This window comes from Chiloscyllium punctatum, chromosome 30, assembly GCF_047496795.1.
Source record: "Chiloscyllium punctatum isolate Juve2018m chromosome 30, sChiPun1.3, whole genome shotgun sequence".
In the NCBI taxonomy this organism is placed as follows: Eukaryota; Metazoa; Chordata; class Chondrichthyes; order Orectolobiformes; family Hemiscylliidae; genus Chiloscyllium; species Chiloscyllium punctatum.
In genome coordinates, this window is record NC_092768.1 from 19,732,774 (window position 1) to 19,751,077 (window position 18,304).

At 49.0% G+C, this 18,304-nt stretch overlaps 1 protein-coding gene across 1 annotated transcript; it reads left to right on the plus strand.

Moving 5' to 3' along the window:
- The first annotated feature begins 1,111 nt into the window (after positions 1-1,111).
- On the plus strand, positions 1,112-7,015 carry LOC140454996 (tumor necrosis factor-like). The gene is made up of 4 exons (XM_072549671.1): positions 1,112-1,294; positions 3,351-3,393; positions 4,893-4,958; positions 6,558-7,015. Exons 1-4 carry the CDS (start codon positions 1,112-1,114, stop codon positions 6,971-6,973), a joined length of 708 nt encoding a protein of 235 aa, XP_072405772.1. The 3' UTR covers positions 6,974-7,015.
- The last annotated feature ends 11,289 nt before the right edge of the window (positions 7,016-18,304 follow it).

The following is an 18,304-nucleotide window of genomic DNA, read 5'->3' on the forward strand; positions in this document are numbered from 1 at the left end:
GGAGGAGATGAAGGTGATAGGTCAAGGAGGAGAGGGTGGAGTGGATAGGTGGAAAAGAAGATAGGCAGGTCGGGCAAGTCAAGGAGTCAGTAACTGAGCTGGAAGTTTGAAACTAGGATGAGGTGGGGGAAGGGGAAATGAGGAACCTGTTGAAGTCCACATTGATGCCCTGGGGTGCTGCTCGTTGGATGCTGCCTGGACTGCTGTGCTCTTCCAGCACCACTAACCCAGTATTTGGATCAGTTAGTGGCTATTTGACTGATATGAAAAGAATCTCCAACACAGTGACCGAGACTCATGGAGATGTGCAGCCTGGAAACCTTCAGTCCAACTCATCCATGCTGACCAGATATCCCAACCTAATCTATTCCCATTTGCCCATATCCCTCTAAACCCTTCCGACTCATATGTCCATCAGATGCCTGTTAAATGTTGCAGTTGTACCAGCCTCCACCACTACTTCCTCTGGCAGCTCATTCCATACACGTACCACCCTCTGTGTGAAAAAGTTGCCCCTTAGGTCTCTTTTATATCTTTCCCCTCTCCCCCTAAACCTATGCCCCTCTAGTTCTGGACCTTGTCTATTCACCTTATCCATGCCCTTCATGATTTGATAAACCTCTGATCACATCTACCAACCCTGGCTGGCGAACTCAGAGCACCCCTTCAGCTTGGTTGCAGCTTTCCACCAAAGTCAGAAGCTCCTAAAATCCGGATCCCTCCCCTTTTCTGAATGTACTCAACCCCGCAATTACTGTTGGCTTTAAGTTTCCCCTCACACCATTCTGGATATGACTTTCAGACAGTGAATCATCCGATTTCTGATAGTCGGAAAAACACAGTGAATAAAACCAAGAGGCTTTGGGGATGTAAAAAAGTTAGGGCAGCGTTTGTATTCTTTTTGTGTGTGTGTGTGTTTTTTTGAAAGAAGAGATCTCTCTGTGAGCCTCTCTCAGTTTCAGGGTACACACACACACACACACACAGCCCTACTCTCGGAGGCTGGCCCAGAGGCAGGGTAATTCCCAAGAGGCTCTTGAAATACCTCGCGGTGTGAGAGTGCGAGGCAGATGCAGAGGACAGAGCCCGGAGACAAGAGCCGACGGAGAGGATGAGCAGCGAGAGGATGTTGGTGGAGCTGGAGCATGGCAGGGAGCGTGAGGCGGGGAGCCCACAGGGAACTGCACGCTGTCTCACTCTGCTCAGCACCTTCACTCTGCTCGCCTTTGTGACTGGCTGCGGGTATCTCCTGTTCACCCAGGCTCACCCTCCAGCTCCCAGCCAGGCTAACTGGGTAAGGCAAGGGGTAAGGGGCAAGGCTCACTTACAGCCTTTTCCATTTCAATGTCCCTGTCCCTCAGGGTCAGAGGCACGTCCCGGGTTTGATGTGTGCAGCTCTGAATGTGAGGTTTATATCAATTGAGTTGTCACTGCCCCAGAGTGTGTGGGGTGGGGAGGGCTCTGGGCCGGGGGTGGGGGGGGGGGGGGGAGGGAGGGAGGGTGCCGCTATCGACGGCCTGAATTGCTCTAGCGCCGGGAAATGCAGCTCCCTCCCTTTCCCGGCCGGAGGTGGAGCCCGGTCCCCAGCCAGTGTCCAGGGGCTTCGTGCTCGCAATCCTCGGGGTGTTTGCTGTGGCCGAGGGCAGGCTGGAAGCTGCGGGGGGGGGGGGGGGGGGTGGGGATGGGGATATGGGGGTGGGGAATGGGGGTGGGGATGGGGATATGGGGGTGGGGATGGGGATATGGGGGTGGGGATATGGGGGTGGGGAATGGGGGTGAGGATATGGGGGTGGGGAATGGGGGTGGGGATGGGGATATGGGGGTGGGGATGGGGATATGGGGGTGGGGAATGGGGGTGAGGATATGGGGATGGGGATATGGGGGTGGGGATGGGGAATGGGGATGGGGAATGGGGTGGGGATATGGGGATGGGGATGGGGATGGGGAAAGGGGTGGGGATGGGGATATGGGGGTGGGGATATGGGGGTGGGGAATGGGGGTGGGGATATGGGGGTGGGGATATGGGGGTGGGGATGGGGAATGGGGATGGGGAATGGGGTGGGGATATGGGGATGGGGATGGGGAATGGGGATGGGGAATGGGGTGGGGATATGGGGATGGGGATGGGGATGGGGAAAGGGGTGGGGATGGGGATATGGGGATGGGGAATGGGATGGGGAATGGGGATGGGATTGGGGATGGGGAATGGGGATGGGGATGGGGATGGGGATGGTGATGGGGATGGGGATGGCGAATGGGGATGGTGAAGGGGGATGGGGATGGGGATGGGGATGGGGAATGGGGATGGGGGATGGGGATGGGGATGGGGATGGTGATGGGGATGGGGATGGGGATGGGGATGGGGAATGGTGATGGGGGATGGGGATGGGGATGGGGATGGTGATGGGGATGGGGATGGGGATGGGGATGGGGAATGGGGATGGGGGATGGGGATGGGGATGGGGAATGGGGATGGGGATGGGGATGGTGATGGGGATGGGGATGGCGAATGGGGATGGTGAAGGGGGATGGGGATGGGGATGGGGATGGGGAATGGGGATGGGGATGGTGATGGGGATGGGGATGGGGATGGGGAATGGTGATGGGGGATGGGGATGGGGATGGGGATGGGGATGGTGATGGGGATGGGGATGGGGATGGGGATGGGGAATGGGGATGGGGGATGGGGATGGGGATGGGGATGGTGATGGGGATGGGGATGGGGATGGGGAATGGGGATGGGGATGGTGATGGGGATGGGGATGGGAATGGGGGATGAGGATGGGGAATGGTGATGGGGGATGGGGATGGAGAATGGGGATGGTGATGGGGATGGGGATGAGGATGAGGATGGGGTATGGGGAATGGGGATGGGGATGGGGGATGAGGATGGGGAATGGTGATGGGGGATGGGGATGGAGAATGGGGATGGTGATGGGGATGGTGATGGGGATGGGAATGGGGGATGAGGATGGTGAAGGGTATGGGGATGGGGATGGGGATGGGGATGGTGAAGGGTATGGGGATGGGGAATGGGGATGGTGAAGGGTATGGGGATGGGGATGGGGATGGGGATGGGGTATGGGGATGGGGATGGGGATGGTGAAGGGTATGGGGATGGGGATGGGGATGGGGATGCCTCCCTGAGACAGGAGCTGCAGCCATGCCTCCTCCCTGTCTGTCTGTCCCCACCCCCAGCCCCCCCTCTGAGATCCTGGACTGACTGAGGTGCTGCAATGCCATAGCGCCTGTGATACTGAGTCCTCCTCAACCCCCTCCTCACTGGGCCCAGCAGTGATTTGGAAACTTCAGTGTGGGTCTTCCTACTTACTCTCTGTTCCTTTCTGCAGAAGGCTGCACTGAGAGGAGCTGACGATATGTCTGCCAATAGCGGTGAGTTTTCTCTGTCCCCACTGTCTTTCTAACGGGCCCCATCTCCCTCATTCACCCCCCCGCCACCCCATCAATCTCCTTCTGTCCCTGTCTGTGTGTCCGCCTCTCTCCTAACATTCTCTCTCTCTCTCTCTATTCCTGCTTTCTAACTGTTCTTATTCTTTCTGTTTGTCATTCTCCCCATTCTCACTCTCAATTCCTATATGTCTGTTTGTCACTGTCCCTGTTCATGTAGCTCTGTTTCTATATGTCTTTCTATCCCCGTCCCTGTCAGTTCCGGTTTCATTCACTTTCTCTGTTTTGCTGTCTCTCTTCCTGTCTGACTTGAATTTTCTCTTTCTGTTTGCTTCTGCGTGCCTGTCTCTCTTTATCTCTGTCTGTCTCTGCCTGTCCTCTCTCCCTGTCTATCTATATCTCTATCTCTCTCTCCCTGTCTGTCTTTATCTCTCTCTGTCTTTATCTCTCTCTCTCTCTCTCTCTGTCTTTATCTCTCTGTCTGTCTGTCTTTATCTCTCTCTCTCTCTCTGTCTTTATCTCTCTCTGTCTGCTTTTATCTCTCTCTGTCTCTCCCTGTCTGTCTTTATCTCTTTCTCTCTCTGTCTGTCTTTATCTCTCTCTCTCTCTCTCTGTCTTTATCTCTCTCTCTCTCTCTCTCTCTCTCTCTCTCTCTCTCTCCGCCTGTCTTTATCTCTCTCTCTGTCTTTCTCTCTGTCTGTCTTTATCTCTCTGTCTGTCTGTCTTTATCTCTCTCTCTGTCTTTATCTCTCTCTCTGTCTGTCTTTATCTCTCTGTCTGTTTTTATCTCTCTCTCTCCCTGTCTGTCTTTATCTCTCTCTCTCTCTGTCTTTATCTCGCTCTGTCTATCTTTATCTCTATCCCTCTCTCCCTGTCTGTCTTTATCTCTCTCTCTGTCTTTATCTTTCTCTCTCTGTCTGTCTTTATCTCTCTCTGTCTCTCCCTGACTATCTTTATCTCTTTCTCTCTCTGTCTGTCTGTCTTTATCTCTCTGTCTGTCTGTCTTTATCTCTCTCTGTCTGTTTTTATCTCTCTCTCTCTCTCCCTGTCTGTCTTTATCTCTCTCTCTGTCTTTATCTCTCTCTCTGTCTGTCTTTATCTCTCTGTCTGTTTTTATCTCTCTCTCTCCCTGTCTGTCTGTCTTTATCTCTCTCTCTGTCTTTATCTCTCTCTCTGTCTGTCTTTATCTCTCTGTCTGTTTTTATCTCTCTCTCTCTCTCTGTCTGTCTTTATCTCTCTGTCTGTTTTTATCTCTCTCTGTCTGTCTGTCTTTATCTCTCTCTCTCTGTCTTTATCTCCCTCTCTCTGTCTTTATATATCTCTTTCTCTCTCTCTGTCTTTATGATTCTGTCTCTCCTAGTCACTAGATCTGGATGCACGTGAACCCCCCCCCCCCCCCACCCCACCCCCCCCCTCTGTGTCTGTCAGTCTGTGCTCTGTGGGTGATCCAGCTGGGTCTGAGTTTTTGTCTTTTCCATTTCCAGGTTTGCCCCGACTCATGAAGCAGGTGGGAAGTGACCCCCGGCCGAGAATCGCAGCTCACCTGACAGGTACTGTCTATGTTTGCTGAAGGCTGGGTTTATTTATTATCCTGTATAATGGTAGACAGCACATTACCGGAGAGATCAGTGTGTGTTTCAATTCTGGTCCCATCAGAATGTTAACCTCAGAGGCCTCCGTGTACTGTATTACTGTATGCCCCTGCCTCCTGTGCTATCTGCTTTTGCCTGTCCCTCAGTTTCTGCTTTGCCCCTCCACCTGCTGCCCTCTGGTGTTCACGGCTGAGCACTGAGTGTCTGTGGGCTCTCCCACCCCCCTAGACTGAACCAGTCAGGGGAGCTGCTCTCCTGTCGTTACAAAGCGAAGGCACTGACAGAAATGAAGGCTGACAAGTTTGTTGCTATTTTTTTTAAATGTAAAAAAAAAGTGCAGTTGTCATGGTACCTTTCCATGGTTTTTCCCTTCTGGTGGAGGAGGGGAGGGGAGGGGGGGGTCAGCATGGATTAGATGGGCCAAAGGGCTCCCTTCTCTGCTGTGGCTATCTGATTCCCAGGTGTCTTGACGCACTCTCAAAGGCACCCGGGGTCCTGAGAGTTCAGGAGCACTCTCTCAGCCAGGCAAGGGGAGACGTGTTCTCAGGTGATGGAATGTGAATGGGCTCCCTACCTCTGACTCTCCGACCTGTTATTTGCTCACCCCCCCCCCCCCCCCCCCCCCCTACTCTCCCAAACACCCTCTGTGGAAAATCTCGCCAAACTGGCTCTCACTCAGCGCCACCCGTCGTATGAGGCTAAGCCAGGAGTTTTTAGCTGAGGGCCCGATTGGGTGCTAGATCTGGACTTGATGGGCTGAATGGCCCTTTCCCACCCGCTGGAGCGAAGGTTTTTAAGAGAAAGAGGGATGAAGAACAGGACCAAAGTCTGAGTGAAATTGGGTGATGGAGGGGGAGGAGGGCAGGACCGGTGTGATTGTGTGAGAAATGCCTCACATGTCCAGGAGAGGGCGATCTCCTGGCATTGAAGCACCAAGGGCAGCAGAGGGCACCGTGCCCTTCCCCATGTGACTGGGCCCAACTGGAACACACGAGGGTGAGACACTGTGGGCGCGGGAGACGCCACCTCAGAACAGAAGCTGCTGGAAGTGCTCAGCACGTCTGGCCGCATCGGTGGATAGAGAATCCAACCTGAGCCATTGGGCACCTTTGACCTCTCCGTGTTTCCACCCTTTGGCAACTGTCTGTGTGGAGTTTGCACATTCTCCCCGTGTGTGTTTGGGGTTTGCTCCGGGGGCTCCGGTATCCTCCCACATTCCAAAGATGTGCAGGCCAGGTGAATCGGCCACGCTAAATTGCCCCACAGCGTTCAGGGATGCGTAGGTTAGGGGCAAATGTAGAGTAATAGGGTAGGGGAATGGGTTTGGTTGGGAGACTGTTCAGAGGGTTGGTGCGGACGTGTTGGGCCGAAGGGCCTGTTTTCACACTGTGGGGATTCTATGATACTCTCACCTACCAACAGGCACCCTTCCCCTATCACAGGGCTGGGGTAGGGAGAGGGTGTGGAACTGGGAAAGACAAGCCCGTAATCATGACAGTGACACTCATTCTCTCCTTCTCTTCCTCTCCTCCCTCTCTCCTTCTCTCTGGTTCCCAGCCAATCCCATCCCCCAGGTTTCGGACGTGCTGACTTGGCAGGAGCAGGCAGGCATAGCATTCTCCTATGGTGTGGAGTTCTCCAACAACAGCCTCCTGATCAAGCAGGCCGGTTTTTACTTCATCTACACCCAGGTGGTCTTCCACTACAGCCAGTGCGAGGACAACACCATCTTCCTGAGTCACGATATGCACAAGCTCTCCTTGGCTTACCCAGAGGAGACCATCCTGCTCAGGGCCACCAAGTCAGTCTGCCATCACGGCAGCCACTCCGACCCCTGGTTCAAGACCTCCTACCAGGGCGCCATCTTCGAGTTTGAGGAGGGCGACCGGATCTTCTCCCGGGTCTCCGAGAACGTGGTCAGGTACCTGGACAAGACCGAAGGCAAGACCTTCTTCGGGATCTTTGCCCTGTGAGGGGGTTGGGGTGGAGCGGGGCCCTTCCCCAGCCCTTCCCCAGCGTGTCCGCATTTGTCGTTGGCTGGGATTCAGCGATTTCCTGCGGGACTCCCGGTCGGAGGGAGGGGAGGGGGGGAGGGGTAGAGGGGAATTTTGCTGGAGAGACGTGCCAGCTCCCAAGCGGGGGTGTGGGTGTGAGTGGTATCGGACCAAGTGTGGGCACCTTTCATCGCCTCAAGGGGTGGAATGTGCAGGGTGGGCGCGGGGGAAGTTGTTGGGGGGAAGCGTGGATGTAAGGAGAGACGACACAGACATGATGCCTCAAATGGCCTTCTGTAATTACTCTACAGTTGAGAAGGGGTCACGGTGTTGGGTGGGATCACTGGCAGCAGAACCCCCTCCTCTTTCACCACCTTCCTTCACCCATGGACAGGCCAAGGTCCAGGGTCTACAAGGCTGTGGGCCAAGCGCTGGAAAATGGGATTGCAATCGTTGCATGGAATCGATGGGCCGAAGGGCTTTTGTCAATGCTTCAGACCTCCGTGACCCACTCAGGCATACGTGCTTCGAGCATTAGCTTACACCCGGCACCCTCCCACCTTCTCTCCCACCCCCCACCACCGCCCCCCTACCCCGCCAGGTCCCCGCCCCTGCTACCCACTCCTCAGTGGGACCTTTCCAATCCAAGATATTAGCAGGTGATCTCAGCCGATGATGGCTAACGTCAACAACAGTTAACTTGAAAAAGTGAATACTTTTCGCTGTCCCGCTCAGTGCTGAGTTGACCCGTGGCTGAATGAGTCTGGGCACTGTTTGAGTTGGGGGACACAGACCGGTGCCCATTTGCCCACCTCCTGAGGCAGACCTTTACAGTTGCGTGGGTGGATCAGAATGGGCGCACCTTACAAGAAGTTATTGATAATACCCCAGGGTTTCGTTGGGGTTGATGGCAGAGATTCCTTGGAGTCCAGATGGGATACATGGGGCCCACATTGTAACAGAGCCACTAATTAATCCAAAGGACAACTGAGCAGAAACGAGGAGCTCTCGCTGACTGAGAGAGGGGCAAGTGAATGGGTTCGGCTGTATTTCAGAGGAGATGGGGTATACTGAGGGGATTAACGTAAGGAATGCGGACCGGGGAAGGAGTTACATGGAACATTAGAGTATAATGCCTTTTTTTTTGTTGCATGTGAGATTCTTAATGTCAAAGAAGCCCCCACCCTCTCCCGACTGTAATGATCGCCTGAAGGAACAAACATGTAATACTTGAGCTCAGAATAAGCTGGTGTGTTTGAAAAAAAGATTGTTTGGAAAATCTCTTTTTGCGCTTAACCTGCCCCGATTTAACTTATGACAAATATTGTTATTTTACCCGAAATCCCGAAGGGCTACACTAATGCCAATCTGCCTGGAGTTACCAGGTGAGAGGGTTTGCTTTAACCAGTCCTCAATCAGCCTGGTTTCTCTGAAGTATTGGCCCAAGTCCTGGCACTCAGTCTTGTATTTATGTCAGCTTCATGAATGTATGCATTGCACATGTCAATCATAATTGCTTCTTCCTTCCCATGGGCAACTTAGTCCGATCTTTAATTTATTGCTGAATGCTGTGATTTGATTGCAAAGCCATGTAACCCCCTCCCTCCAACTTGTCAAAGCAGTTTGTGTGACTGGCCGTGTGACAGCACACAATGACTGGTTACTCGGCACTGCCCACTTACTGTGCAACCTTTGCAAAAGTTGAATCCATTGACTGCTACATGCACACACATGCACGCAGACATGCTTACACACACAGGCACACGCACAGACATGTACATGCATGTATGTGGATATACACACATGCACACAATCATGTACATGTATGCACTTAGATATGCACACAGGCATGCATGTATACAGACACACATACACACAGACATGTATATGTATGTATATAGACATGCACACAGAGACGTACATGCATGCACACAGACATGCACATACACAGAGACATGCACACACATGCATACAGACACACATGCACAGACACATCCATGCATGTATACAGATGCAGACACACATGCCCGCAGACATGTGCATGCAAATATCTGGGAAGACCCCTTCCCAGCCATCTTTTCCTGAATGTGGCAGCTCTGAGCTTGCTATCTGATCAACAAGCTTTGATCCTCTTCTCTCCCCTTCCTTCTGTCATGTCAAAGGTCAATCTGTAACACCTTTAGCATTCAGAGCATTGCTTTCAAACACAGCATTCTGTGTAACCTTCCTCCCAATCTGATTCCCACTGCACAGACACTGAGATTTCCTTTCTCTGTGGGCAGCATGTAGCCCTCACTGGGTAGACCCGCACTTATCACCAGTCTCTCAGGGGCTTGCTGGGCCACTCACAGAGCAGTTCGGAGTCACCCCACCTTGCTGCATGACGGGAGTCACCCACAATGGCCAGACTGGCCAAAGGAGGCAGATTTCCTTCCCAAGTGAATTGGGTGAGTCATGACCAGCCCCAGTTGCTTCCTGGCCCCCATGAGTGGGAACCGATTGGTTTTTTTTGTCCGAAACTTTATCTAAGCGATGAGAATTTAAACTCATGGGTTGGCATGTTGGGACTGAAACACGTAACCGCTGTGTTTCCACCGCTCTCTCCCTCCCTCCCTCCCTTCGACAGGCCTTATGACCAGGTTACCTCCTTTGCTGCTTCCACACACACAACCCGATTCAGGGTCGGGGTCAGGTCACTGGAGTTTCTCTCCCGCTCCATGGAACCCGGCCCCACACCCGAGCAGCTCAGAACTGAAAACAAATCCCCCTTTTCCCGAAAGCACTGAATTCTCCCTCCCCCTAACCCTGGCGATATTCCTCAACTTGATCGACCGGGATGTTGAGAATCCAATTGCCAAGTGCTTCTGTGTTTGGAATCTGTTTAAGATCGGAACAAAATGTGCAAATATTTTTCAATGGGGTGTGGACGCCAGCCGTGATCAAAGTATCAATGGCAGGTAGAGGGCACTGTATTGAAACATGGTGCGTGAGATTGCGGATTTTAAACACTGCTTCACTTTCACTGCGAGCAGTCGATTTATTTTGGAATGTATTTAATAATAAGGACTTTGTATTTATTTATTTTTATTCAATAAAGTATTTTGGTACAAAAGGGAGCCTCCTCTCTCTCTCTATCTTGTCACTGTCAGTGTGGGGAGACTCGCTCCTAGTTTCCTGTTGTCTTTCTGCTGAACCTCACTGCAGAAGGAGCAGCCCATACCTTCCCCGCTTCCTCCATGACCCTCTGAGTTAGAGTCAGAGAGATCTGCAGTACAGAGGCCCTTCGGCCCCTTGGGTCTGCGCCAGTTCCATTCTGCAGCACTTGGCCTATAGCTTTGGTTTCACAAATGCACATCCATATTGTTATGAAGATGTGGGTGTACTGTACCTTTAAGAAAGTTAAAAGCTAGCAGAGCTACCTGACAGCACCAAGTGTTCTCAATAAGATACAATGTAGCATGTGGTCCAGGTAGCTGGTTGCCTGGATACAAAAAACAAATTTAAATGAGGCCAATCAGTTTAATTTATACCCCAAAACATACCAAAGTCCAATCAAGGTTGAATTGAATATGTTGACAATATTAAAAGCTAATGCGCAATCCGATGCGTTGGGGGGGGTATAAGACCAGGAAAATCGAACAGTTGAGAGAGAACTGCCAAAAGACCAACAGATGTAGACTGCTGGTGAGAACTCTCTGAAAGGTACCTGTCTAGAGAAGGAATTTGCAAAGGGAAAAACATCGACACTGACCCGAAGAGCAAATCTACAGAGGAAGATACAAAAGCAAGATTTGACCACTGGCCTGTTTTGAAATTTGAATTTTTGGTGAACCTTAATCATGGGGTTTATTCAGGCCAGTATTAGAGAAATGAAAGTAAAAGCTCAGTTAGAGGAAGGAGTTGTAAATAGTTATTAGTTAATTATTCTTTGTTACACTTTAAGAAAGAAAGTTGTTAATCTTTAAATAGTTCTTGGCCTCTCAAATTTTCACAGATTACTGCGTGGATAATTCTTTTCCGTGTTGCTGGCTTAAATTAGGCAGGAGGGTTTAACCCATGTCGTAACAGTGTGGGGGCTTGTCATCAGGATTTGAACGGTTTGGGGGCTTTTGTCCGCAATTTGAACAGTTTGGGTCTTGGATTTGTGATTTGAATAGATTTGGGGGTATGAAACATCCCAGCAGATTTAAACCCTTGCAGGTTAGAGCCCTAGATGTTTAATTTTGGTACTAGTGGTTGGTTAATTTAAAAGTGAGAGAAATGGCTCTTAAAACTGCGAAAGAAGTTCTGGGATTTGAAGATGGTTTTCAAGTTTGCCAGAAAAGTTTAGAAGGAAAGAAAAAGGCCACGCTTTTAGAATTAGCAACTAAGTTAGATTGGGGTTTAACCGAGGACAAAAATCAAGCTGACATTGTAAAGGGGTTACTCAAACACTTAGTTGTGTCAGAGAAACAGACAAGTACAGCAGAGGGAGAAAAACTTAAATTACAATTGAGAAAAATGGAGTTATAAGATAAAGAGGGAGAGAGGAAAAAGAGAGAGAGGGGGGGTAAAAGAGGGAGAGAGGGGAAAAAGAGAGAGATAGAATGTCCTTGGTGAAGCAGAGAGAGAGAGAGAGAAGGAAAAAGAGAGAGATAGAAGGTTCTTGGTGAAGCAGAGAGAGAGAGAGGAAAAAGAAAGAAAAGATTTATAGCTGAGCACAAAGAGAGAGAACTTGAACTTGAGAAGTTCAATGTAGTCAGCAAAGTCAAGTTAACAGGATGGAGATTAAAACAGAAGGTAACAATATTCACAAATATGTCAAAACTCTGCCACATTTTGATGAGAAAGATGTTGAAGGCGCCTTTATTTCATTTGAAAAGTTGGCTAGGGAGGTGGAGTGGTCTGATGATTTATGGGTAATGCTAGTTCAGACTAAATTGGTCGGCAGAGCTATTTGCCGCACTGTCAGATGAGGGGTGAAGAGATTATGAAGAGGTTAAACAGGATATGTTAAGTGCTTATGAATTGGTACCAGAAGCATATAGACAGTGGTTCAGAAACATAATTCTGACCTGGATCCTTCTTTACATTGAATTTGAAAGAATAAACCATAGTCACTTTGATAGGTGGGTGCGTGCTTTGAAAATAGATAGGACCTTTGAGGCACGAAGTGAGTTTATTCTGCTGGAGGGGTTTAAAAACTCACTTCCAGAGATGGTAAGAATTCACATGGGGGACAGAAAGTTCAGGAAGTGAAAAGGGCAGCAGAATCCGCAGGTGAGTACATGTTGGTGCATAAGGCAGACTTTCGTCCTGTGAGGGATAGAAGTTGGGAGAAGGGGAGATCCTACACTACAAAACCAAGAGTCGAGTGCACAGCTAAGAGTTTATCACAGGTTAAAGAAGCCCAAGAGGGTGGACAGGAGGTGAAAGACCTCAGGTGTTTTCACTGTAATGGAGTGGGACACAGAAAATTACAGTGCTGGTGGTTTCAGAAGGGCACTGGGAAAAGGTGTTTCCGCTGTGGTAAAGTGTGACATGTATAGACACAGTGCTGGTCGTTAAAGAAAGGCACTGTGGGAAAAGAAGTTGTAAAAGAAGCTCAGCCAGTGGCATTAGTGAAGGTAGTAAAGGAGACCCCAAGAGGAGCTGAGGAGCTGCAGGACAGTGCACAGCCTGGGCTGGGGCTGGATATGGAGTTAGTACCTGATCTCTACAAAGAATTCCCCTCCATGGGTAAAGTTTACTCAGAAAAGACAGGGAGAGAAGGACACCAAGTTATAATTTTGTGAGATACAGGATCTAACCAGTCGCTGATAGTAAGGGATGAGCGAATATGCACTCTTTCTGATCTGTTACCCGAGAGTGTGGTAATTTGTGGGATAGATGGACAGAAATCTCACATTCCCCTATGTAAGATCAGGTTGGAATGCCAACTCAAGACTGGGGAAGTTACAGTGGGAGTGGTTGACAGAGGGTCAGTTCCAGAAATTCAGTTTGTTCTTGGGAATGATTTGGCAGGACCCAAGGTGGGAATGACACTCCTTGTGTTGGAGAAGCCCAAGGAAGACCAAGAAACTGAGGAGTTAAAGCAGAAATATCCTGGTATTTTCCTAGACTGTGTAGTAACCAGATCCCAATGTCATAAGTCACAGCATGAAGCAAAAAGTAAAGAGAAGGATGAAGAAGTTGAGGTTCAGTCAGCGGATACTCTGTTTGATGTAATGGTGCAGGAAAACCCTGAACAAGCAGAGGGTCAGACAGAAGAGTTTAGTCCCGAAAGGCTAAGGGACTTGCACAGAAAGACAAGATGATAAAAGAGATATATGTGGATGCGTTCTCTGAAAAGGAGGCAGAGAATATTCCGGAGGGTTATTACCTGACAGACAGAATCCTAAGATGGAAATGGCGCCCATGGTGAGTTAGTGCAGAGGAGAAATGGGCCAAAGTGCACCAGATTGTGTTGGCGACAGAATACAGACAGCAAGTGTTACAGGTGGCACATGTACTACCTGTAGGAGGTCACCTTGAGGTACAAATGAATCAGAGTCGAGAGTGTGGTGCTGGAAAAGCACAGCAGGTCAGGCAGCATCCAAGGAGCAGGAAAATCGACATTTCAGGCTAAAGGCCTTCATCAGGAGCGTCGATTCTCCTGGTCCTTGGATGCTGCCTGACCTGCTGTGCTTTCCCAGCACCACACTCTCGACTCTAATCTCCAGCATCTGCAGTCCTCACTTTCATCTACAAATGAATCAGGCTAACATTTCTTTTGGCCTGGAATGCACAAGGATGTGGTTAACTTTTGCTGTACGTGTCATACGTGCCAAATGGTAGGTAAGCCAGAGGCGGAAATAAATAAAACCAGCCCCTTTGTTGCCAATTCCCACATTTGAAGAATCTTTCACACGGGTTATAACTGATTGTGTAGATCCCCTCCCGAGATCTAAAAGGGGGATCCAGTAGTTGTTAACCATAATGGATGTGTCTACCGGATTTCCAGAGGCAATTCATCACAGAGTATCAAAGGAAATAGAGATTAGATTCCCCTACAGTGTGGAAACAGGCCCTTCAGCCCAACAAGTCCACACCGACCCTCTGAAGAGCAACCCATCCGGACCCATTCCCCAACACCTAACACTATGGGACAATTTAGCATGGCCAATTCACCCTGACCTGCACATCTTTGGACTGTGGGAGGAAACCAGAGCACACCCACACAGACACGGGGAGAATGTACAAACTCCACACAGTCAGTTGCCTGAGGTGGGAATTGAACCCAGGTTTCTGGCGCTGTGAGGCAGCAGTGCTAACCAATGTGCCGCTCACGAGGAGTTCATAGCTTTCTTCACATGGTATGGGTGACCCAGAGAGAGTCAGTCACACCAAGGGTCAACTCTTACTGCTCGGCTGTTTAAGGAGGTTATGGATAGTTTAGGTATACAGCACTTTAAATCCAGCGCGTAACATCCTGAATCCCAGGGAGCTTTAGTAAGGTGGTGTCAGACCTTGAAGACCATGTTGAGAGTATACTGTCAGGATTACCCGAATGATTGGGATAAAGGAATCCCATTCATACGGGGTTTGCCATTAGAGGTGCCCCAAATGAAATACTCAGCTCACTCCCTTCGAGTTAGTATCCAGTCAGAAAGTGAGAAGCCCCTTTAAAATTAATTAAGGAAAAATGGACAGGACCAAAGTCGGAGATCTCACAATTAGATTACGTATCGGTGGTGAGTGAGAAATTAAATTGAGTAGGTGGGCTTGCTAAACAGCACCTAAAGAGGGCACAGCATAGAATGAAACAGGTGGCAGATAAAAACTCTGAGACTTTGACGTTTTCCCAAGGGGATGACGTGTTAGCACTGTGACCAGTGATACAAGATCTCTTCAAAGCCAGGTTTAGTGGTCCCTATCAAATTGAGAAAAAGTTGAGTCAGGTGAACTATCTAGTAAAGATGAGAGATAGGAAAGAACGGTATCAGGTATGTCATGTGAACATGCTGAAACCGTTTTACACAAGAGAGAAAGAACTAGAGAAACAGGTGGAAGTTACTGACCCACAGAGTGAGGAATCAAATCTGGATGATGCGGATTTTGAGGTGTCTCAAAATAGATTAACAAAAAAGACATCCTTGAGGAGTGGGATAGTTTAGTAAACTACCTGTCTGGGGAGCATAAAACACAGTTGAAAGGTTTGTTGCTGCAGTATAAGGACATATGTAAGAATCAGCTGGGGAGGACTGATGCTGTTGTACAAGAAGTAGATGGAGGGAATACTGCTCCAATAAAACAACACCCCTATCGACTGAATCCTCAAAGCCAGACAGGTCCAGATGGAGGTGGAGGCCATGCTCGAGAAGGACAGCATTGAACCAAGCCAGAGTGAGTTGAGTTCGCCGATCATCTTAGTTCCCAAACTGGATGGGACTCAGTGATTTTGCATGGAACATCAGAAGGTCAACACCATTACAAAATCGGATTTCTATCCAATTCCAAGATTGGAGGACTGTATTGAGAAAGTCAGACAAGCCAGTTACATCTCCAAGTTGGATTTACTGTGTGGTTACTGGCAGGTACCTTCATCAGAGTCAGCGAAAGAACGTTCAGCGTTTGTAACCCCAAACGGGCTATATCAGTTCAAGGTGATGCCCTTTGGAATGAAGAACTCACCAGCCACATACCAAAGACTCATGAACAGAGTGGTGGCTGGGTTAACAAACTGTGCAGTCTATTTGGACGATGTAATGATCTTTAGTAAGCCCTGGAAAGATCACATGGTACAGTTGGCAGAGCTCTTTGAATGACTACGAGAAGCATTACCGATGATAAACTTAATCAAAATTGAACTCCTGAAAGCAGGGGTGAGGTTCTTGGGACATAACGTCGGTCATGGAAGGCTCACCCCACGGAACACAAAGATAAATGCCCATCGAGGAATTTCCACAACCAACCTCAAAGAAAGAGGTGCTTCGATTCTTAGCACTCGGCGGATTCGATCAGAAGTTTGTCACAAACATCAGCAGTGTAGCGGCACCGTTAACTGATTTGCTGATGAGGAACACAAAGTTTCAGTGGACAGAACAATACCAGGAGGCATTCGACCATTGGAAAGCAATATTAACCACTGCACCAGTTTTAGCTACACCAAACTTTGCAAAACCTTTTAAAGTTGTCATTGATGCTAGTGACATAGGAGTTGGAGCTGTACTGCTACAGGAAGGTGAGGATGGGGTTAAACCGCCAATTGGTTACTTTTCGAAGAAACTCAATATCCACCAGAGGAAATACTTTAGATTACTTACAGTGTGGAAACAGGCCCTTCGGCCCAACAAGTCCACACTGACCCGCCGAAGTTCAACCTACCCAGACCCATTCCCCTACATTTACTCCCTCACCTAACACTGCGGGCAATTTAGCATGGCAGGAACCCGGAGCACCCGGAGGAAACCCACGCAGACACGGGGAGAATGTGCAAACTCCACACAGTCAGTCGCCTGAGGCGGGAATTGAACCCGGGTCTCTGGTGCTGTGAGGCAGCAGTGCTAACCACTGTGCCACCGTGCCGCCCACAATCGATAAGAACTATCGAGTTTGGTACTGACCTTACAACATTTTAATGTGTATGTCATGCACAATGTGTTGAACACGGTTGTGTAAACAGATCACAATCTGTTTACATTCTTAGAATGCTTTAAAGACAAGATTATGAGACTATTTCATTGGGGTCTTATGATACAGACTTTTAACTTAAAAGTTGTACATGTGGGTTGTAAGAATATAATCACAGATGCATTATCGTGGATTTATATGATAGAGTTTAGATGAGATTTGTATTTCTAAAAATGTGTGTGGGAAGAAGTTAAAGTGAGCTTAGATTAATGTTATTGATAAGGTAATGTGTTTAAAAAATAGGGGAAAAAAGAAGCCATTTTTTCTTCTTGATGGTTCTTATTTTTTTTAAGGGAGGGAGGTGTTCGGAAGGTGTAAGGGGTACTGTACCTTTAAGAGAGTTGAAAGGCCAGCAAGAACTTAGAAGCTCAGACAGTCCGGAGCAAGGTAACAATGTAACATTTGATCGAAACAACTAAGAGATGTGTTACCAGGATACAAAAGCAAATTTGAATTTAGCCAATCACTTTAAATTATGCCCCAAGTTACTAAAATCCAATCAAACCTGAAAAAAGTAATGTTTTGATTACACTAAACCAATGAAATGGTCCGATATTTTGGGGTGTAAATATCAGACATTTTAAACAGTTACCCAAAGCAGCAAGGAGCACCTTGCACCAACAACTAGAGAGGCTGCACTCAGAGAGATCTGCTCCCGTAAAGGTACCTGTATCTAGCAAAGATCTGGGAAGAGGGTATCCATCAAAGACCTGGGAAGCAGGTATCCAGCAAAGACCTGGGAAGCAGGTATCTATCAAAGAGCTGGGAAGCAGGTATCTATCAAAGACCTGGGAAGCAGGTATCCATCAAAGACCTGGGAAGCAGGTATCCATCAAAGACCTGGGAAGCAGGTATCTATCAAAGACCTGGGAAGCAGGTATCCATCAAAGACCTGGGAAGCAGGTATCTATCAAAGACCTGGGAAGCAGGAATCCAGCAAAGACCTGGGAAGCAGGTATACAGCAAAGACCTGGGAAGCAGGTATCCATCAAAGACCTGGGAAGCAGGTATCTAACAAAGACCTGGGAAGCAGGTATCTAGCAAAGACCTGGGAAGCAGGTATCCATCAAAGACCTGGGAAGCAGGTATCTATCAAAGACCTGGGAAGCAGGTATCCATCAAAGACCTGGGAAGCAGGTATCTATCAAAGACCTGGGAAGCAGGTATCTATCAAAGACCTGGGAAGCAGGAATCCAGCAAAGAGCTGGGAAGCAGGTATACAGCAAAGACCTGGGAAGCAGGTATCCATCAAAGACCTGGGAAGCAGGTATCTAACAAAGACCTGGGAAGCAGGTATCTAGCAAAGACCTGGGAAGCAGGTATCCATCAAAGACCTGGGAAGCAGGTATCTATCAAAGACCTGGGAAGCAGGTATCTATCAAAGACCTGGGAAGCAGGAATCCAGCAAAGAGCTGGGAAGCAGGTATACAGCAAAGACCTGGGAAGCAGGTATCCATCAAAGACCTGGGAAGCAGGTATCTAACAAAGACCTGGGAAGCAGGTATCTAGCAAAGACCTGGGAAGCAGGTATCCATCAAAGACCTGGGAAGCAGGTATCCATCAAAGACCTGGGAAGCAGGTATCCATCAAAGACCTGGGAAGCAGGTATCTATCAAAGACCTGGGAAGCAGGTATCTATCAAAGACCTGGGAAGCAGGT

Bases quoted from the DNA above. Each gene is read 5' to 3' on its own strand.
- LOC140454996 (XM_072549671.1), top strand. From the start codon at position 1,112: ATGAGCAGCGAGAGGATGTTGGTGGAGCTGGAGCATGGCAGGGAGCGT. The intron at 1,295-3,350 runs GTAAGGCAAGGG...TCCTTTCTGCAG, and splicing joins CTCCCAGCCAGGCTAACTGG to AAGGCTGCACTGAGAGGAGC. The intron at 3,394-4,892 runs GTGAGTTTTCTC...TTCCATTTCCAG, and splicing joins CGATATGTCTGCCAATAGCG to GTTTGCCCCGACTCATGAAG.